This window comes from Idiotropiscis lumnitzeri, chromosome 1 (genome assembly GCF_059441095.1).
Source record: "Idiotropiscis lumnitzeri isolate Australia: NSW breed Sydney's pygmy pipehorse chromosome 1, RoL_Ilum_1.0, whole genome shotgun sequence".
In the NCBI taxonomy this organism is placed as follows: domain Eukaryota; kingdom Metazoa; phylum Chordata; class Actinopteri; order Syngnathiformes; family Syngnathidae; genus Idiotropiscis; species Idiotropiscis lumnitzeri.
In genome coordinates this window covers 32,719,769-32,742,198 of record NC_142391.1, presented here as the reverse complement: position 1 = coordinate 32,742,198, position 22,430 = coordinate 32,719,769, and the positions used below count along the sequence as shown (strand labels likewise).

The 22,430-nt window shown below is 42.0% G+C and overlaps 1 protein-coding gene across 4 annotated transcripts in view; it reads left to right on the top strand.

The window, feature by feature from the left end:
- ccser1 (coiled-coil serine-rich protein 1) overlaps positions 1-22,430 on the top strand; it is a 120,771-nt gene continuing 98,341 nt past the window's right edge. For 3 of the 4 annotated variants that reach the window (XM_088295486.1, XM_088295502.1, XM_088295510.1), the window contains exons 1-5: positions 5,869-5,901; positions 7,455-8,421; positions 10,161-10,548; positions 12,308-12,492; positions 19,343-19,433. In XM_088295486.1, the coding sequence (XP_088151612.1) occupies positions 5,894-5,901; positions 7,455-8,421; positions 10,161-10,548; positions 12,308-12,492; positions 19,343-19,433 (1,639 nt within the window). In that variant the 5' untranslated portion in view covers positions 5,869-5,893. Of the gene's footprint in view, positions 217-5,868; positions 5,902-7,454; positions 8,422-10,160; positions 10,549-12,307; positions 12,493-19,342; positions 19,434-22,430 lie in introns of those variants that run through there. The other variant, XM_088295495.1, reaches the window with a different exon arrangement.

Genomic DNA, 22,430 nt, shown 5'->3' with positions numbered 1-22,430 from the left:
GTCACTGTCACCTCAATGCGGAAGACGACCAAGACGCAGGAGGAAAGGAAATGAGCCGCTCCACGTCAGTCAAGTGGAACCACGACTTTATCGTGAGCTGATAGCTCCACATCACCATCAGCACTCTACCGACGTCCCCCGGTTCACGCAGCCGCCTCGAGACTCCTCGCAGTCCCTATGAGCCAAGTCGGAGAGGCGCTGGGAATCCGTTGAAAGGTACGCACAGCTAGCGGCCGGCTAGCTAGAATGGCAGCCCTGCCGGTTTGTGTCATTAACCCTGAACACCTGTGACATGTTATTTCGGCGATCATGTCATGTTATCGCCCTGAGTCCGTGACGTGTGTCTTGGACGACGCCTAGCCGTACTCGAAGGTCGCTACGAGCATGTCCTCTGTCATTCGAGTATTCAGCGTTGTGATTTGATCATGGTTTAATGAATTAGCGGCCCATGTCGCGGTGCCAAAGCAGTTTGCAGAGGATCGTTGAGGCGTGCAGGTGCGCAGGCAGGCGGGCTCAGGGTGACGCTTGTGTCCGCTCGTGGGGGGGCCCCCCAGTCACCGCTATCGCCCCTCGTTATTCGCGGGGGAAGAGCTAAAACTCGCTAGAAATTGGAAAAAAATCGCGAAAACGACACTCCCCCCCCCCTTTAAAAATATGCTGTCTTGTAATATAACGGAGTATAAATACTTCACTGCTCTACTGCGGAACCTTCATGGATTTGCACTTAATTTATATTTCTGGCCACTTTCACTCCACTATCTTTTCGAAATAAATTTTACTGTCGCTTTACATTTCCACTAAACTAAAATAAAATAAAATTAAGCCAAACTCTTTTCACTGATAAAGCAGAAAATAGTTTCAATGTGGTACAGATAATGGTAGTGGGAAGCCATGAAAAGGAGACACAGGGAATCAAGAAGTGGTTATATGGACGCACTATTAGACAAACTCATATATAATATATGTCCATGTGCGCACTAGTAGTGTGAGTATGTATGTGCGTGCGTGCGTGTGCGTGTGCGCATGCGCATGCGTTTCTATCGCTCCTTCCGGCTTAAGGCCAGCAAACACCTGTGTCTTGTGATGGCCAGGCCAATTTAGGTGAATGGCCAACAATCAGATCTTTAGCTACTATCTTCAACTGAAGTAACTTCAATAAATAACAGTTAAATAAAACATCATCAAAATTGCGATGAGCAATCTGCGATTGGCTGGCAATCAGTTGAGGGTTTACCCTGCCTACTGCCCGAAGAGAGCTGCGATAGGCTCCATCAGCCCCTGCGTCCCTTGTGAGGAGAAGTGGTACGGATAATGGATGGAAAATCTAAATTCCAACCACTCACCTTTTCTTTTACGTTCAATACTGAGGTACAGCAAATAGCAGAAAATTGCTTTTCATATTTAAGTACAGCAAATGTCAGATGTTTTATCAATCTATCCGTAGTAGTAGTAGCATTCAGGGTGTTGCAGCTGTGGGAGACCACTTTTTCCACATGCATGCTTTTCACACTGCCCAACTTCCGCACCTCAATTTTAATTAATGGCTTTAACAGTTGAATTTCATGCTCATCAGCAGGTCAAATATTTTTATACACTCAGAAAACTTCCGGGCATTGTGCTGGAATGAACTCTCCACCTACACAGGTCAAAACTGAGGAGTGAGTGCCATCCAAAAATGCCTCTGTGACAATAAACTATGACCCATTCTTAATGGAATCTGAAAATTCAGATTTTGTGTTCATTTTTAATGGCCAGTTTGCTACTCAATTCAAGTCACCACCGAATCATGCACAGCCCAAATAATGACCTGCAGATGCTACAAGGTTCAAAGCAAAGCCCTTTGGGGCGGTTGTAATGTTAATTGGCTGACTTTTCAATATTCAGAATGACTTGCTCATGGACATTTTCATAAATGTCTGGATTACAAAAGATAGCCTTTGTTGTTTTCTTAAACGCTTGATTGCCAAGCAATTTTGTATCAAGCAATTAAAAAAGTAAATTTCACAAAATGCATCACATTTAAGTGTTTTATAATTCTTTATCCCTTTTGCCCAAAGAGTATTTGAGAACTTTTATTAGGACACTAGGGAACAATATTAAATTGTGAAAAAAATGGAGGATATGTCTGCTTCTATTGGATGAAAGGACAAACATTCCCACAGACTGGCCTAATTTTCTTCCATTTTCACAATGCCTGAACATTATTAGCTTTGTAAAAGCAGACTTTTTGACACAGCTCTTGTATTGAGGCTCATTAGATGGTGCGAGTGTACTGATGAATATACAGTGGAGCCCCCAAAGGCATCTTTACGGAGCCACTCTGGAGCCACAGTATGAGAAAAAAAATTTAATTTGCTAATCTGTTTCCTCAATTTACCAATCTGTCCCCCCAGTTTAGCATGTCAACAAGAAACTAAGACGAACACACACAATGAAGAAAAGGTAGTTGATACGTCATCTTGAATAATAATAATAATAATAATAATATGCCCTTTATTAGTCCCACAATGGGGAAATTCGAGATTCGAACCCAGGCCTCCTGGGGAGACTGGGTCCTGAACGCGGCGCCTTAGACCACTGGGCCATCCTGGCAGCCAATTATTATTATTATTATTATTATTTGATGCAACGACATCCAAATGTCATGATATGACACAATAGAAACCTCACTGTGCAATAATCATCCCAATATTGTAGGGAGGTTGGTGATTTAAAAAAACTAAAACATCTCAATATCGTGTTTTTGTACATAATAACCGCAGGAATAGGCTTGGCCAGTCATTTTATTGTCATACGATTCTGTACAAGTTTCCTGTTCAGTGGCGAGATCAACTTATTCCATGGGTCGTGTGCACTAGACATTACATTAGCAGCTAACTTAGTTGCACCAGCTACATAATTGTCACATTTTCACATTGTGCAGACTGCAGCTGGGCTTCATATTCCGAACATTGTGGTATACTCAAGAATCACCTTCCAGCAAAGGTGGTCCACACATCTTTATTTGTGTTTTAAGTAACATTTTTAACATAATTATTAACTGTCAGAAGTATAGGCGCAAGTAAAACAGTCTAATACGATTAGGACAACCCAACACTGTCTATTGAGAAGGAGTTATAAATATAACATGAATTGTTTTTATATTGTCACAAAAGCAATAAGAAGCAGCTGACACGATAAGCTAATGTCTACATCTTCATTCTGTTCCCAAACAGACTCGAGACACCCTTCACAGCCGAGCTAAATAGAAATACATTATTTGCAAAAAGTTATCAAGCTCCAACTCCTATCAAGACAAAAGTTAAAAAAGGGAACCAAAAAAAAAGGAACTAGAAGCATACCCAAATTAAAGCCATGACAGCACGAACCATTCAGTGCTGAACACCACACATACTAATAATTAACTAGCGACTGATAATTTTGCTCAGTCCTCCACGTGACAACTGCCCATCATCTCAAACTACGAGTGACACTCTGGAAAAAGTATTGGACAGTTGGATAAAACTAGCAATCAGATTATTTAACATTTTATCGTTTGTTTAAAATGTTGGTCAAACTATAAAACTTGCGAGTTTTCAGGCATATGCTCAGCCACTGTGAGAAGTCGCCCTGCATTAAGATGTTTCCTGTTTGGATAGGAAGTCCTGTGCTGATTCACAAGTCTCATTGTTTTATGTCTTAATATTTCTCTGTATCGTTGCTTCTTAATGTTCTAAGCAGATTTTTCACCGTTTCTGTTGCGTTTGAAGCATGTTTTTCCCAACGTTCTTTTCATATGCGCTCAATCACTGTTTGGTATTCAGATACCACAAACAACTCGGGCATGTGCCAGTCGCCAGGGTGTAGACTGCCTGAATGTGTTTTTATGTTGACATTGAAAATACCTGACTATGTTTGTAGCACTGCATCGTACTGACAGCTGTTTCTGACATTTTAGTTGCTTTGAAACCATCCAATGTGAGACTTCAGTGTGGGTGTCTTTGGTTTAGTGTTTTGCTTTTCAATTGGCTTTGTTGTGCAACGCTTGCACAACCACAAAAGTGTGCCAAAGAGAACTTTGGCGGTAACAACTGAATACCAACTGTGACATAGGCAAGCGGACAGTATCATATATAAAGAATATAGTGATCAACCACATTTTTACAATTTACTTACTTCCTGTAATACCCTCATATGTGGGAAAGGACTTCCACAGTTGGCGATACTTTTTTTCAGCCGTTTGTTGAATCCTGGAGAACTGGAAAACAAAAACACAATGGCTGCACTTATGCAGGAGCTGCTGTCGGCCAAAGCTCACACCCAGGCATTCGCACGCAATGTCACCGACATCACACCACACCAGGCCTCGCCTCTTAAAGGCACATATCAAACATGCAGAAAAAGAGAGAATGAGTAATTACAAATAAATAAATAAATAAAAACTCATGACTGGATCAAACATTTTGTTTATCCTTCCAAGAGCTTCTTTCATTAGCAAGCAGAAATTTTGGTCCATTCCTCCTGACATAACTGTTATGACTGAGCTCACACATGCCTTTTCTGGTCTGTCCATACATTTTCAATAGACTTGAGATTACGAGTGTCCCTATACGATAATGCGTATCGGTTCCGATTCCGATATCTGCCAAAAAACAGTAGCGGATTTTATCGGACTACATCCGAAATCTCCGATATTAGCGCTCCTAGACAAGCAGTCCATTTGAAAATCCGCTCCTGTTCTTTTATCCATTAGCGTCGTGAGTGAGCGTACATAGCCCACATGATCAAAACAACCACTCCTGTAAAGGAGCTAACTAAAACGGTCTGGGACTCACCAAATTTAATTATTTTTAAAAATATTGGAATTTGGAAGGAAATACATCTCCCGGCGTTGTGTATTCTGGATACACAAAAACTGTAACTGTATTCCATTACTGTTGCGGAAAAAAAACATAATCTGATGAGAGGTACATTTAATAAAAATGTGGATTATTTTTTCAGAATTGCATTTCTAATGTGGGGGACAGCTATCGCACAGTCGAGTCCTGGCTGCTCTTGAAACTTGCTGGCTAAACAAGAACGGAGTGGATGGTGACTGTTTTGGATCGTATTCACTGCAGGACTAATTCATTTAAAATAACATATTTACAAAGAAACGCCAACTGTCAAAATCATCCGGACTACTTGTTATCATGGAGGAGTGCAAACTGCTTGCATGCTCGTGCAATGCCCGCAACTTTAAAAGTGACTTAGTAAATTTTCTGGACCAGAAAATGAACAAACCTAAAAACAAATAGAAGAGGAACGCTGCTTTAATTTGATTGACAGGTTTAATCTGCTACCTTTTAAAATGTTGACCTCAAGAGCCTTCAAGTTGTAGCTGTTCCCCAGTCTTAACCTGCGCTCTCAATCTCTATGTAATCTGCGTTTAATCAGATCGAGGATGTTTCTTGTCTGTTGTCTGGAACTCGGTCAGAGTGCATTGTCCAGGTCAGCTGTTGCCCTGATGCCCTAATATTTGGGGACTTTTTGGACCAGTATGCTAACTGTTCGGTGATTGCCTGGCACCCAGTTCAAGGTGACCCATGCCTGTCTTCCAAAGTCAGCTGGTGTCGGCTCCAGTTCAGGAAAAGCGCGATAGCAAATAGAAGGATAAATGGTTGCCAACTGCTCAAGACTTTTGGACGTTGATACCACTTGACATTTGAATGACCTTCAGTGTTTGGCATGTGTGCCCCCTGAAATGGGTTGATGTGACCATGAGAAATGACTCCTTGGTAGCTTGATCAAATTTGCTTTTGGAGGCGGTGACGCACTCTCCGAGGCACCTCAGCGCAGGGAGTTAAAGTAAGCTTATTACAGCCAGATCAAAACCAAAACACCCGAGTTGTTCCCTTGCTACGTTGGGTGTGTAATGAAAATGTGAGTACTTGAGGTTTTAACTGTGTAATTCCAAATGTTTTGTGTTGACCCTTTTGTTTTCAGGGCGCTTCTTTTGCGTTTGCTAGCTAAATGTTAACGTGGCATGTCAGTAAGCTGCAAGTTAATGTTTGCTGCAATGTGTTTGTCTGTCTGTTAATGAGATTACTGCAAAAGCCACATGGCCGTGTCTTGGTGAGCGTGTGGCATATCTGGGCCAAATCATGTTTTGGAGAAGACCTTGTCGGTGGGCCAACTAAAACTTTCTTATTGATTAGAGACATGTTAGGCCGGATTTACACTGCAGGTATCCGCAATGTGCGACGTGAGAGCAAAACGTTTGAACTGTGTCACTTGAGACATGCAGTGGACGTCCAGATTTAAACGAATTTATGACTAAATCTCCTTGTTTGTAGCTTTGGTTTGCTTGTGGCGCCAGATGACGTCAAATAAAAAATATACAGTGGCATCCGTTTTGTGGGATTTAACAGATGGTGGAAGACTTAACCCCAAAGGTTATTGTGGCTGGTAAATTGCATCAAATACTCATCTAAGGATGCATTCTGAGCTTCTTGCCTGACATTTCAGATTTCAAAACGCTTTCAAATGTAACACTAGTTAGGGATGAATGATTTTCGGTGATTTTGATTTGATTTGCAATTTTCTTCATAATGTATGCAACATTTACAAACGTTACAGAAAATGCCATTGTACCGTTAAAAAAGACATCTGTGAAAATTCGACTGAACACCTGAGCACTTATTTTGGATCCTTCCCGGCGCTGTATATCACTTTAGCGATTAGCACGCTTAGCGCCTCCTTGTTCCTTGGTTATATCGCGACTTGTTAGTGGGGTAGTTTATTTGTCACCACGGAGGATATGATCTGCATCACGCAGCTCATTGCTCATATGAAAAAAAATATCTGCCATCTCTGGCCCTTTAATTTGTAGAGGGACAGAGAAGGCTTGACTTAACAGGTATCATCTGTTGTCCACTTGCACAATCACTGTGGGAACACCATTGCCTTGTAAAAAATAAAACTTCAAACCTATGCTGCTAGCGGTGTTTTGGGAATTGATTTCCATTTCTTTTCAAGAATAAAATGATCCCCATTTACGAGACTAAAATCCTCTTTTTCCAAGATAAGGTCGAAATATATTGATAGTAAGTTTTAACATGGGAAGAAAGTCAGATTTTTATCACCTTTGTTCTCGAAAAAGATGACTTTATTCCTGTAATTATACGCCGTTGACTCAAAATGAAACGACTATTTATGTAGGCATGCCAGATTTATGTGATATGTCAATCATATCAGGGCTTTTAATTGGGCCAAAGCTAAGGGAGCAAGGTGTCATTTGTTAGTTTGTCAGTTGGTCCCCATTTGCAGGCATGCAATTTTGTTACTGATCCAAAATAATGTGCTTCAAATTACCGTTTCAGCTCCAGGACGCCTGGGAGGTCTTTGTTTAAGAAGCAGTAGTCTAAACTGTCATTGGAATGTTGAATGTGAAGCTTCTGTGTCTTCAAGTATGCTGTTGTTTGTGTGGTCTCCAGACTACCCCACCATCGCCTCAGCCTATCGATGGGTGAATCCGGCTCGCGGCGCTCCACGCTGGTCTCCCGCCTGCCCATCTTCCGCCGGAGCAACAGCAAGCGGCAGGACTCGCTGCCGTCTTCCCCGTCATCTGGTGGCAACTGCGTGCACACTTCGTCTCCCTCCAGCACAAACTCCAGCTCGGGGAGCACCGGCAAAAGACGGAGCCTCTTCCGCACGCCCTCGCTCAGCTTCTCGGCCAAGCGGAGCAGCCAGCCTCGTGTCCAGCCCGTCAACTTGAATCTCGCGCCACCCCCTCTGCCAGCGCAGACCACTGACGCTAACGGCAACAGCCAGCAGCCGAATTCCGCATCACTGTCGTCGGGTTTTGGCGATGCTCAGCCTAAGCCCCGACACTCGTTCGGCTTCGGGAGCCACCGCCACAAGAAAATCACACGCTCTCAGACGGAGGATTTTGACAAGTCGTCAGCATCTTCATCCACGACTAATCGGAACGTCTTCATCAACTGCCTCAGCGGCTCGGCAGTCAACGAGGGCGATGACTCAGGCTTCATCGAAGATTACGGCAACAGCAGCAGGCGCTCGTCGCGTCACAAGAAACACCTGTTGCCCAAGTCCCTCTCGGCCCACCACCGCTTCTCTCACCACAAGCCCCCAGGGGACAAACAGGAGTGTGTCGTCACTGCTACCGTCACCTCTGGGACAGGAGGACTAACCCCGGGGTCTTGTCCAAGCGACGCCGGCCTGGAGAGCTCCCTCCCGTCTCCCATGGTATCAGAGGACCGCACCACGGCCATCACACCTTCTGAGTTCATCCCCATCACTGAGGACTCCGTCTCTGAATCCGAAGCTCTGCCAACTCCCAGTCCTGGACCCGCTTTAGTGTCCACACTGTCCGCCGACACTGCCCCAGCTGAGGATCCATCTGTCCCAGAGACATTCAGCGCAACCATCTCCTCCTCACAGGTACAGCTTTTAGACCAATTTGACAGCTTTTGTTTAATTATCTTGACCGTAAAGTCAGCAATCCATTCCAACTACTATGAAAAACTCTGTTAACTTTAACGATTGATAATAGGTAATAAATGCTATGTTGAATCTTAGTGTTTTAACCTGTCCCTGTACAGTAAGAATAAAAATTGACTTATTAATTTGACACATCACAGAGAAGAGTAATAAGAACATAGAATGAGGTTTCTAAATTGTGAAAAAAGACGTGTTTCTGCTGAATGCATTTGAAAACGTGCCCTGCTTCATTTTAAATGGTAAAAAAATACATTTATCCGTTTCATGTATGCCAACAACACACAGTGACAATTAGTTACATTATTTCTGTGTATCACATTTCCTTATTCACATTTTATGCTCCTATTTAATTGTATTGTTGTATTTTAGCTAACTGTGAAGCACTTTTGTCTTCCATCACTGTGAGATGTGTTATCTAAATACATTTTACTTACTTACATCCCTATATGTTTGCACTGCAAAAATATATATGCTGAAGCCTCCAGTGGTTGGAATTCATCCTACTGGCGATGAAAGGCTCTGTGACCAGAAGCGTTAGCTCGCCCAATACTTCACCAACTTGTCCAAATAACACAGGCACTTCAGAGAAAGTTACCGTTTATTAAACACAGCGGCTCATGTTATTCAGCTTGTTGCTCACACTAAATGACAAACATTTGAGCTCCGGCTTCCTGCCTGTTATAATACCCACAATGTTTTACGGTTCAACGTATTTTGGTATCCTGAAGAGCGTGAAATACCAAACTTGGAAATTTAAATAATGACACAGTGTTGTTCTGTAAATTGTGACATGCAGAGAAGATGCCTTATTGGCCGTGCAGGCATAGCAAGTTCGCAAACTGATTGCTCTCATGGTAGGAATGGGTCCAGTAATGATATCCAAGTAACTGAAATTAGTGTGGAATAAAAGGGATACAGTCCTTATATATTGGGGGAGATGTGACGCATGCTGGACGGCCAAAGGCTCACAAAAAAAGCAGAATTGACATGCAGAGTTCATCCTTTGAGACTGGCTGAAATGCGCTCTAGTGAGGTGTGACATTTAAGACGTATTATTCCTGAAAATGGAGGTCCAACTCCAAATTTGAAAGCTTTAACTATCTGGTTTGGAGGGATCGATTTTCTTGAACACTTAAATCACAATTAGGGTCTCTGGTGAGCTGGCCGATATCCCAGCTGCCTTAGGACAGGAGACGAGGAGGGATGGTCACCAGGCAATTGCAAGGATCATAGACAAATAAGCATTTAAACCTCTGGGCAATTTTCTTTGATAAGTTTTGATGAAATTGACATAAACAGACTTACTAACCTCTCTTCTCTGCCTTTGGATGTTGTACTGTTCAATAAAACTTTAAGCTTCCAAACACACAAACAGATTTATTTGAAAAGAATAGCTCCGACCGGAGGTGCCCTTGGATATGAAGAACAAAAAAAAACAAAAAGGAGGAATATTTATGGTGAAACGTGTGAATTCTGGTGTAAGCCCCCCAGCACCAGGCATGAGAAGTATTTTTTTATTAAAAGCGCATAAAAAGTCTGCCCTTCACATTTCACACCTGTGTGCCATCATTCAAGAACTTTAGTTTATGTTCTTCTGAGAATAAGGAAGAAAAAAAAGCTCCTGAAGTGACAATATTAATCAAGACCAGGCAAGATAAAGTTCAATGTCGTCTTCTCAGGTTTTCTTCTCTCCGGCCCCATCTGGCTCTGAGAAACCGTTACTCCTCGACACCAACACGGCCAACAACACAGACTACGAGACGGCCGTCTCCCTTTCGGAACCGGAAACCGCCATACCTTGCCCGTCCCCGCAGGACAAGTCGCCGGACAAGCGAAAGGAATGCGAGGAAGAGCGACTGGGGGTCGGGACAGGGACGCCGGGACAGGAGCCGGTCAACGCCGAGACTACCAGCGAGAGTGAGGCGAGAGCGCCGAGAAGTGACAGCTGCCGCTCGTACCCGGAACAGACGGAGAAGAAAGTGAGACACACTCTGTCGGTTCACGAGAGAGGGAACTTTTGTGGTTGCCGAGAACCCAGGTCCTGTCATCTAAGGAAGCCGCACACAGGTAGGAAGCAAAAGATCCTTTTAACTGTAAAGGACGAAATCCAAAAGTTGTCAGCTTTTGTTAAAATGAAGCAATGTTGTGGAAAAAGTTACAGACACAGAATGAGGGGACAAAGTTGACACAGCAATTTTCAGCCTTCTGAGGTAGTGTTAGGAAACCCCTTTTACATTGCCTGTAAATATTCCACTTCCTGACGGAACATCAAAAGGCCGCTTAGACTGTCTCTAAAATCTGTCATTTCCGGGGTTTTTTTTTTCTTCTATGTATTAGTGTTGCATATAAAAGGCACTGACACGGAATGGACGGGTAAAGTCTACAGCAAGTTTCAGCCTCCTGAGGTAGTTTCACAAGCCCCTTTTACACATCTTGTAAAAGTTTGCAATGTTTCACTTTCTGAGGTTGTTTCAGAAGCATCTCACATGCTGCTTGTAAAAGTAAAAAAAAACATTTTTTTTCTGTGTAAATAATACTGACACGAAAAGTATAAGCCTGCCTGTGTGTAATGTGGTTCAATGATGCTGCAAATCGGTTTTCACTTGGGGGCAACAAACAATTACTTTAATAAGCAATTAATCTGTTGATTTTGTTGAAGAATCGGATAAATTAAAAAAAAAAATAAGATTTTCAAAAACAGGACGATACTTCAAATTAACAGTGGAAAAAATGTATAAATGAATTATGACGCAGTTACTAGTTTGGTGTATAAAAATGTTGCTCATTGTTTTCCATAGAACCAAAAGCAAATGTTTTTTTTTTTTATTCAACACAAATCTAAAGAAGGACAACAGAAATCTGACAATATTTCCTGTTTAGAAGCTGAAATTTCAACGAATTGGACAATTTTTATATCTAAATGATCGATCTGTATATTAAAAGTATTCCTTTGCTAATCAATTATTTGTCCATTGATTGTTGCACCTCTAGATTTCCCAATCCCTAAATTATTCTATACGTCACACCAAACACTAGCACTGACATAATTACCTGATTGGACAATGCCATCTGTGAAGGCGCACACAGTTGCTGCAATATCTTGCCTTCACTGTATAGGGTTCTATTTTTTTTGTAGTGTTTGAGCTCATTAGGGTTGCAAGGTGAGCTGAAGTCTAACCCTGCTGACCTTTGGGCAAAAGGCAAAAGTACGCCCTTGACAGGCCACCAGTCAGTTACTGGGCACATATAGACAAGCAAATCACACCTATGGAACGTTGAGCGGCTTCAATGAAAATCTGCAAACCCCATATATGAGTGATAACCCCAAGAACATCGCCTTGCCCGATATAAATCCACACGACCAAGAAAAAAAATCCTCATAATTCAGTGAAATTTATTCCTGTGTTCTTGTGTAATGTAAAAAGTCTCAAAGTCTCAGGCCTCGCATTTTCTTAATGCTTTTACAATTCTAAAGGCTTCCTCAGTATGAGGACAAACATGCAATTATGCCCGCTCACTTTTTAATGCGCAAAAATAAAAGAAGTCCTTGCTTATGCACACATATACACACACTTTGTAAACGGTGTTCAGTATGCAAATTTGTAGTGAGGGAAGCCTCTGTTTACCCCTGAAAAAGCATTTCTTTCACATTCCTGTTTGTAGTTGTGGCTCGCTTTTGTTCACTGTAACCATACAACTCTCTGCGACATTACAGGGACTCTCTTCCTTGATTTCATTTCAGTACAAAACTAACAAATATAAAAAAACAAAACAAAAGGACTGTATTTAATGTGAATGTTTAATGTTGTCTCGTTCCGTCCTGCAGCCTCGTTATGCAGCAGTGTCAGTCCCTACCATGAAGTAATGCGCTTGGAGCGGCGCTTGCGTTCCTCCTCGGAAGGGGCTGGAGGTCCTCGTATCCATGGCAACCACCGGGACACCCCCGGGGTGGAAGGATGCGGCCTACTGAAACACCGGAACAACTCCTCATCATCCAAACTGGGAAGTCTGGTAAGTGTGTGTGACTTAGCTTGTAACACATGCGTGTGAGTGGTACATATAAGATAAGATGAGATAATTTCCCATTGAGCAAGCGAGAGTTATATTTGGAATCACTTGTTCCAGAGGCTAAACTGGTGCCATCGTAAAACCTTCATTAATGGTTTTAAACACTTTTAATTGTTGTAAAAGTTCATGCAGAAGTTTGAAAACAATAAAACACTCTTTGAAACACTCGCTTGACTTTAATGACGATCGAGTGAACGATTAATTGACGCGGCTAAGTATATAATGAAACCAATGCTAATGTCATTTAAAACAAACTACAGCACTATACCTTTTCATTACAAGTGACAAGCATATGGCGCTGAACCGGTTAACAGGTAGCAAGATACGGTTGCTGAACTCCATCTTTATTCAGTGCTCGTTCGAACAGTCACAGGTGATCTAAATCACAGTCCTTTATTCACAAAAAAGGTTGTAAATGCCTAAAAAGCAGAAATGGGAATAAAAAACATCAAGTAGAAACGGCATCAAAATAAAACTAGTTCTAAACGGGACAAACATTTTCTACTGCTGGGCCAAAGGCAAGTACCGATTTTGTCACCTTGACAGCAGGAGGCGGAGCTTCATGATTGAACAGACGTCTTACTTGCTGGGGCAGATTATGAAGGAAAAAAACGGCAGTAATAGCTTTTTTAGTTGTGGAGGCATCAGTTCAAAAGGATGCTTTGTGTATGTGGCACCCCCGCAAAAAAATACCCTCCTTTGTAACAAGCAATCCAGTCACGTATGTATCGCTTATCAGAAGCTAACATGAATCTGTGCATGCAACAAAACTCAATGCAACTCTGCTTACCTTTATTTTTAATTTTGAAACCATAGCAGGGTAATCACACCTGTTGTGGATGTGGGAGTTTTATTCGGCCTGCTGCTCACTTAGCAATGCAGCTGAACCTGACTGGAATCTCATGCCTTGTGCTCAGTCTGGGAACCGGTTTCATGAGCGATAAAAAGTCAGTCAATGGGTTTTCGATGAGTCAAAAGTCGACGCAAAAAAATACATTTCAAGGTTTTCAGCTAGCCAGCTGCGGCGCCACTGCACTAAAGACATATTGTGCTTTATTACAATACATCACAATATTTATAATTTCTTATGCAATCAAATAGCAACACTAGCAGTCTATGTTGTCAGAATGCAGGCGAGCAACGGGGGCGAGGCTGCCTATGAAAATATTCACACTCTCTTCTTTATTTTTACCCACATCCTATCTCTGTAGCAACCTGCTTCTTTTATGGTTTAATAGAAATGATACAGTTCAATATAATGTATGTAGAGCCTCAGAAATCTATACATGGTTGCGTCCAGAGATCAAACCGCTCAGTGTATTGGTGTGAGTCACCAACTGTCTATTTTTTATTTATTTTTTTTTTTTGCGACGGTCGTGCCATACTGAGCGCGGCGGGCTTTAGTGAGATTGCCTATTTATTACAGCGTTTCAGACAGTGTAGTCCAGTGGCTTGACTCTGGTCGTCATTTGAAAGTGTCTCTGGATTGTCGCCCACCCGAGCTGATCATGTTATGGGTGGAGAAGCTCAGTGTGGGGTGTCAGCGTCACACTTGATGAGAAGGCAATTTTCTATATTCTGTGCACTTTATTTTTTTTTTGTATAACAAGTGTTAGGCATTGGACTCTGGAGGGTCATGGGTAAGACATTACCTAATAAAGAATATCGTAGAAACCTGAAATGTTTTTTCATCCACTATTATCATTACCATTTCAGTAAACGCAGCACATCTTTTTCTTGGAAACTGCTGTGTTGTTGTTCCATTATAGCCCACATTATGATAGCCTTACATAAAATATAGATTTGGAATGATGAACGAGACATATTTATGAAGCTCACTGATAAAACTGTAAAGTATCTGTTTACTTACTTCTGCTGGTTTCTGTTGCTATCTTGACATTCCTTTGGGGTGCTGCTAGGGCAGCTTTGAGATATTTGTCGCACTTATCGCGTTTGCTGTTTCGCCCACCTTTTTGTTGCCTTTGACAGCAGGATAATAATGTAGCGGGCCGACAGCGATTGCGCCCACTTTCACTTTACAAGATAATCACGGCAAACATTTCTCCGTAGGTTGTCAGCATTTATTGTCGTTACGACTTTGAATGCATTTTTTGCATTTATTTACAGTTATGGCGGAATTTTTGCCTCCAATCAATTTTCTTGTCCTTTGTTTAATCAGTGAGTTGTCGAACTATGGAAATAAAGCTTTCAAATTTGTCAAACTCTGTCAAAACTCATTATATGCTTCAAATCAACTCGGCAAATGTGGACTTAATTACAATTTTGAATGTTTGAGCTCTGCTTCCATGCCAGGTGTTGTGCAGTGTTATGTGGTGTGGCTGTACATCAGATTACCAAGTCTTGTTGGTATCTGGAGAGAAAACTTGCCGAGTCTAGTTTCAGGCGGGTAGTAAGTAGCAGATCTAGTAGCAAATGATTGCTTTAGGTATCTCAATGCAAGTGTTTCATACTTGACTGTCAGTGCTCATGAATTGTTGAGCCTTGACACATGCCAGCCAAACTGAAGATGTCGCGAAACCAGATAGTCAACAATAGACGATCTGGGAGGATTTGTCTTTTGGAATTGTCATTTGATTTGATTTCATATTTACTGTGGACATGGAAACAAAGAGAAACAAGAGGCAAATGCGAATGCTACCGATCAAATTTTCTCGCAGAGAAGATCAGGTTGACGTGAGCCCGCCTGTCCTGATGGAAGGCTAGCGGCTAACATCATTTTCCCATTCCTTTCTCTCCCTGTTAAGTGTGACCGTTTTCATGTTTCTTGGACAGTTTGAAACTGTAAAATAAAAAATTTCCCCATTGTGGGACTAATAAAGGACAGCTTTAAATGTTGTTTTGTACTTGCGACGTGCAATGAATAAATTTGATTTCCTTTTGACTGTGCACATTTCAAATTTTCATCTTTGAGAATCAGGTGCCAGCCGGTTCTTTTTAATTTGTCATTAACGTTCCTTTTGTTTGTTTCTCTCTGTATATCTATAATAAATATTTTTTTAAATCTAAAACCCAAGTTTTCTTGAGCTATAAATGTTTCAGATTGACCTGCAACATTGGATAAGAATATGCTCTCATGAAATAAGCAGTTTTCTGTGCCATGACCTTAAAAAAGAGTGATTTTATTTTCATACTGTTTCACCTGAATTAACTACTCATTAGTTCTCCTAACCACTTGTGGGTGTGACTGCAGCATGCTGAAATACCAAACTCCCTCAGTAAAATAGGTTAAGCGTTACAAAGGTAACAATTGACTAGAACCGGATAAAGACTGTAAAGGTGAACAATGGGTAAGAAAGGACCCTCGGCCCGAGCGCATTCCTTTTTATGCATCCTGGTTCAAGAGATGGATTTTACATGAGTCAGGACCGTCTCCTCACCCGCACCCCTCGGGCGTTACAGCAAACAGGTGTGGCTGTGCGGTGTCCTTAAGAAGGGAGCTAATTTGTTTTTCTGTGTGCTCCAGTCATAGCTGGCTGCAAATCTTTCTTCCTTCAGATGAACACAATTGCTACCCATAGTGTTGCACGTAAATGTCAAGTCCGGCTTCTCGAAAGGATGAGACTGTCGTGAATGTCATTCCACTTGACACTTAGGAGAAGATCTAGCCACGAATGAGACACCAGGTCTGATATGTCCATTAGCAGCTTAATTATAGACGCTCAAATGGCATAAAAGAGGTAAAAAGGTGACGTCTCAGCATCAAGAAAGCCATACTTACTCGCCAGAATGGCTCATTGAGCCTCAAATGAAGTCAATGTGTTGCCGTATTACTTTGTACAATGTGAGGACTTATATATATTTTTTAACTATACAGTGTGTGAGTGTGTGTGTCGATTAGCTTTAATGCCTGTTTTTTTTTTGCCACCTTCACTGAGAAACTACTGTATGATTGAGTTTCTTATTTACGGACAGCAGCTGCTTCTGAAAAGGCACACAACCTTTTTAGTTATTCCTTCATCTACCTTTCCCCCCCCCCTCTCCTCTCATGCGTCGCTGTAACGGATCAATACGCAATGAGGTTGTTGCATTGTTTTAGTCCAAACAGTTGTGATGAGAGCCGAACAAAGTCGCTTATTGGATTTTCTGAGTCCCTCGCGAGTCGCATGGATTTAGTTTTTCTCCAGAGCAAGAGTTTATGCGAGGTCTTTCAACCAGCGTGAAACATTTATTGGGAGAGGACGCATCCGTCCATTTTCTATAGTGCTTGTCCTCATCGGAACTTATCCCAGCTGACTTTGGACTCTTGAGTTTGAGTTAACTATGGACTGGTTGCCAGCCAATCAGGGGGCAGATGTAGACAAACATCCATTCAGTCTCAAATTCACTCCAATGAGCAGTTAAAGCCTTCAATGAGCCAAACATGCATGTTTTGGGCGGGTGCCACTGGGCACATCTGCGCTGCTATTTTGAGATTCGGTGTCCGAAGTCTGAAGCTTGGCTCAATCGAGCAATTCCTGCCTTGCAAAAATGATGTGTGGATCAACTGTGGTTTAAAACTAAGGCCAAATGAGGGTGGCAGCGCGGGGGTGGAATACAATCCATTTGAAATCCATTTGTCCGTATGCTAGACCCTTGACTACTGGCCACCCAAATGATAAGTTGTCGAGCAACCATTCACTCACATTCACAGAGATGCCCAAATCCTTTCCTCCAGAGCACCCATCCTGCCTGTTTTAGATGTTTCCCTCCTCCAGCACATCTGATTTTAAATGATCAACTCATCAGCAAGCTCTGCAGATAACGATGCTAATTATTTGAATCAGGTGTGTTGGAGGAGGTAGGCATACAAAAAACTGGCTGGATAGAGGGTCTCGAGAACTGGACTTGAGCAAACCTGATTTAGACTAAGTCTTGAAGATGAATGGTATTTGAACGGCGGCAGAAACTGGAGTACCCGGATCCCACTGACGCCAGCGGTGAGAAAATATGCTTTACACAGGAAGGCCTGAGCTAACATTCGCACCCAGACATTTTTGACTGCGAGGCAAACTTTATTTGCAGAAGAAAAGTGATGTCTGAATAAATAGATTTCACACGCTATAAGCCAAAAGCCTCGTATGATTTAATGCAACGTTGTCATACTCGTACATATTATACACAGTACATACAAACCAGGTCCAGCTGAGCCCCACTTAACTTTTTTTTTTTTGCTAACCAAAACAACAAGACCCGTCAAAGCATAAAAAACCTTAAAGGGGAACTCTACCCTAAGATTTTCTTCACAAGAATATCTTCTACGCACGACTCGGAAAATGACATTCTGATCAATTTTGCGTTTGCATCCTGAGATGTTTAAAGATATATTTTTTTGTCTAAATATGGCCATTTTTCTTAAAAGCGTGATGGTATTAAAGATAATGCGCTATGTGATTACATCTTGAATGACTACACGGAGACTATGACATATGTTTCAGTCAACTACCTCACTTAGTGGTTAGTTCTTGATGTTTCTCTGCATTTCTCCATAATTGTACTTGAGAAATTCATGATCATCGTTTTTGTGAAGGGCAGAAACACCTCAATTTAGCTGCATTACCACTTTCTGGTGATGTGATTATCAAAATTGTCCTCCCCTTTTTGCTGGCATCCCCAAAAAGCCAAAGAAAAACAAAACAGTGGAGTTAGGATGCTTACTAAGCGGAACTCTCACTTGACTTGTTGGCATCTGGCATGATGATAGGTTCAACTCAAGTTTGACTTTAGAGGCATATTTTTTCGCCTTTTTGGGATGTTTAAGATTGCATTGTTGTTCTGAAAAGCTTGTTTTATCCAGTCAAATGTTACTTTAAATTTAAAACAAATGTATGAGTACTATAAAATCCCTTGATTTTTTTTCTATACTCGTCAATCCTTTCCTGTCCCTTAGATGGCAGTATTGGATTTTGTTGTGATATCGAAGGAGGTGGTCCTTCCTTACAAGCCTCCCAACTGATGCAGGCGTTTTATACATTAACATAGCTCTTCTCTGTCTCTAAAATGGGAGGGATGTCCTAATAGAATAATAGCCTAGAGTGCTTTATGAAAGGGCAGTGCAGTAATATTTTAACATGTTTTATTTACATGTCTTTTTCATGAGAAATTGCAATCAAGTTGATTATGATGGAATACAAAGCTACAAAAAGCCATGTTAGAAGAATCACTGCTTGTCTTAACTGATCACTTTCTGCTACACGTCTGCCTCACAGTTGTGAGGTTTTGGGTTTGAATCTCATTTGCATGCTCTCCGGGTACCCCGGCTTCCTCACACATCCCCGCAACATGCATGCTTGGTTCATCAAAGACTCGTCAATTGTCCATCGGTGCACATGTGAGTGTGAATGGTTACTTGTACATGCCCTGCGATTGGCTGGCAACCAGTCCATTGTGTACCTTGCCTCTCGGCCAAAAGTCATTTGGGATAGGCGGCCCAAATGAGGACAGGCACCATAGAAAATTGGACGGATGGATGATCACTTTCTCTCGTATAGCTCTTTCAGTACATATTTGTGTCATAATGATGAGTCACTAAATCTCTTTCTGTCTCAAAGGCAAGAATGTTCCAACACTCTTCCCAAATGGAGATAACATTAGCTTATTTCTACAAATGATTAAAATCACTTCATCTTTTTGTACCTTGTGCTGAGGAACTTCTTTTCATTTCCGTGATTTGTGTCCTGATGCTGTTCACAAAGTTTGGATTGTTTCTGCTCTTTATTGTATTGTATTGTTATTTTCCCTTATTACAAAATGAATGGAAAAAAAACAGTCATATTTATTTTGTGTGTGTCTTTAGGATGTCCTAAATAACTTGGGATCCTCGGAGCTAGACGAAGATGACCTCATGTTGGACATGGACCTATCTGACGATCAGCGTCATCGTCACGGTAATCGCTTTTATCAAATTGCCATAGAAAATTATGGCAAGTGAGTTCCAGGCTCAAATGTCACCCTCATAAAACCCTGAAATGTAAAGCCAATGTTTTGAGTCATATTTCATCATGCCTAGCAGACAAGCAGAGCTGGCCCACATCTCTGAATCATTTGATTTGAGGCTGGGTATAGGGGTGGGGATGGGGGTCGGTCGGTCTTATAGTTCAGTGTGTACCCCGCCTACTACTCAGACAGCTGGGATAGGCTCCAGCATGGCCACGACCCTCGTGAGGATAAGTGGATCGGATAATGGATGGATGGATTGATCATTCATGCATCTAGGAACCTTTACATCTTCACTGAGCTGCAGTCTCACATGATTTGATGACATCATGCACATTGTTTAGCCCATTTTTTCCCCATTTTTTTTGGGATGCTCTCTGTACTTTTTATTGGATGTCGTTATATTTTTTGAAGAGCCTGGAGAGTCTTACGTTTTGATCATATGCATCACTCAGTCCTCTTATGGTCGTTGTCTTTGATCCTCCTCACATCCATTTTGTTGCCTCCAGTTGAACCGTCCGTCTCTGCCAATCTTTCAACATCTGCCACACAACTTTGATATAGTTGCCTCATTTACAGCATGTCTCATGCTTGAGAAATGATTACCAAGGTACATGTGTCGCCTGGCGCGATGCTGCAAAGCATGCCAAGCAATTTTTTCTTTATATTTATTTTGGTATTTCATAAAGGAACGTGTGAGAATATGATCGGAAATGAGTTGTACTTGTGAATGCATCTCACCTGAATGTGTTAAACGGAGCACAATTAATTTAAAATGGTGCTAATTGTTTGAAATGCTTTCACAATGGTGGCAAATATTCCTAGCGAGTAGAGCGGGTTAAATGGTGAGATTTGTTACACTGGATTTATTTGAGTCATTCGTAAGCATTTACACAGGTGTTGATTATCAGTTAACAGAGTTTCTCGTCATCTCACAAACATCTGCTTCTCTTCATTCATGCGCAACAAAATGGTAATACAGTGGTGCCTTGACTTATTGTCTTGGGTTGCGAGCCGTCGCTTAGTGGATTTTTGTAATATATTTTTTATAATTTGTCAGGACTGGAGACTAGCTTTATGTACTGGTTGCCCTGTCTGTCCATCCTTCCATCCTGTGCCGCTTATCCAGGTCACAGTGGCAGTCGCTTTAGTAGGGAAGTCCAGAATTCCTTCTCCGCAGCCACTTCTTCCAGCTCTTCCCAGGGGATCCCGAGGCATTTTCAGGCCAGCCGTTCTGCATGTCAATCTCCCGCTCCTTCCTGCCCTCACTCGGGCACAAGACCCCAAGATACTTAAACTCCGCCTCTTGGGGCAGGATGGCATCTCTGACCCGGAGAGAGCACTCCACTGTTGCCCACTGCTTTTTGAGTATAAATTAACTTCATAATAATAATAATAATAATTTGCCCTTTATTAGTCCCACAATGGGGAAATTCGAGATTCGAACCCAGGCCTCCTGGGGAGACTGGGTCCTGAACGCGGCGCCTTAGACCACTCGGCCATCCTGGCAGCCACTTGGCCATCCTTGCATCATATCTTGCAAATATGACATTAATGTAAAATAAATAATAAAACCAACAGTTCAATGCTGCGGGGGGCGCCCGTGGCCATGGAGAACAAGCTTTTTTTCCGCCGTACTACAATGAGGTGTAATTGCCCATCCACTCCAGTAGTTGGCAGTGGTGCTCTCCTTGCCCATTTTGCGCAGCGAGTATTAACCCCTCGGTGTAGGTTTGTTTTGCAACGAAAATGCTATTTATAGTTGCGGCGTAGAATGGGTGATGGGGTGGGGGCGTGAATTGTTTTCTTCTTGCTAGGGGAGCGTAACATAAAATAATCGACAAGCACTGTGTAAGGGCAAAAAATATTATAGTTGGCAAAAAAAAAAATGTAATCACCCTGTCCCCTTGCATCATGACCACTCAAACCAAGAATAACAAAAAGTTTACATGAGTGTAACCGACAATGGCATTGAGTGTAACTCGATGTCATGCCTAGATAGTGAAACGCTCCCATGCTAGGTTAGCGTAGCAACAGAGTTAATTCGATGTAAAGGAAGGAATCTTGCGCTGCTTGAGTGTATGTTAGTAAAACATTACTCCCCAAAGTCTTCAAAGCGGGTGCTGGCCACCGACTTAGCGAACAGCCAGGTGGCACAGTGGCGGCATAGCTTCAAATCACAAGTCGTCGTCGCTCGGACACTGCGGGAGTCTCCATCGTTACATCAATACCAAACCTCCACATTAAAATAGCATTAGAAAAACTAAAAGGGTTATACAGCATGATGGATGTTTTTATATTGTAAATCTTTGCATCATATTGTAATATGATCGCACAGCACAGGAAAGATTCAAAGGTGCAACTTGTGCATGATGCTGTGCAGGGAAAAATGGCACACCTGCGATTGTGAAAATTCAAGTTAAATGAATAACATCATTTTATTGCTGGTTAGAAACAAGATTGGAGAGGAACTGCAGGAGGTTCATGTATCTTAAATAAATGGAAAATTAATTTGAGTCATTTATCCATGACCGTTAACAGAACCATTAAGTGTGGAGCTTATCGATACTCCAGTGAAGTAAGAAGGGTTAAGCTTCATTTCATTGGGCAGTGGACACCATTTTGTGCAAGGAAGGGAGGGGAGTGTGTCTTTTATTTTTTTTACACAAACAAGATCTCAGAGGACACACTGGCTGATGTATCGCTAAAAAAGCCACCATCATTACTAACAACAAATGCACGCACGCACGCACACGCACCCCCCCCCCCCCCACACACACACACGCACACGCACACACATATATCCACACGCACAGTAGCGCACATGCTTAGTCATCGGCCGTTATGGTGTGCACTCTGTAATACAGACTTAAGCGTTTGAATTATTGGGATAAAGTTGGAACTTTTTACCGATACACACGTCCCGTCGCACCTGTCCTCACATGGTG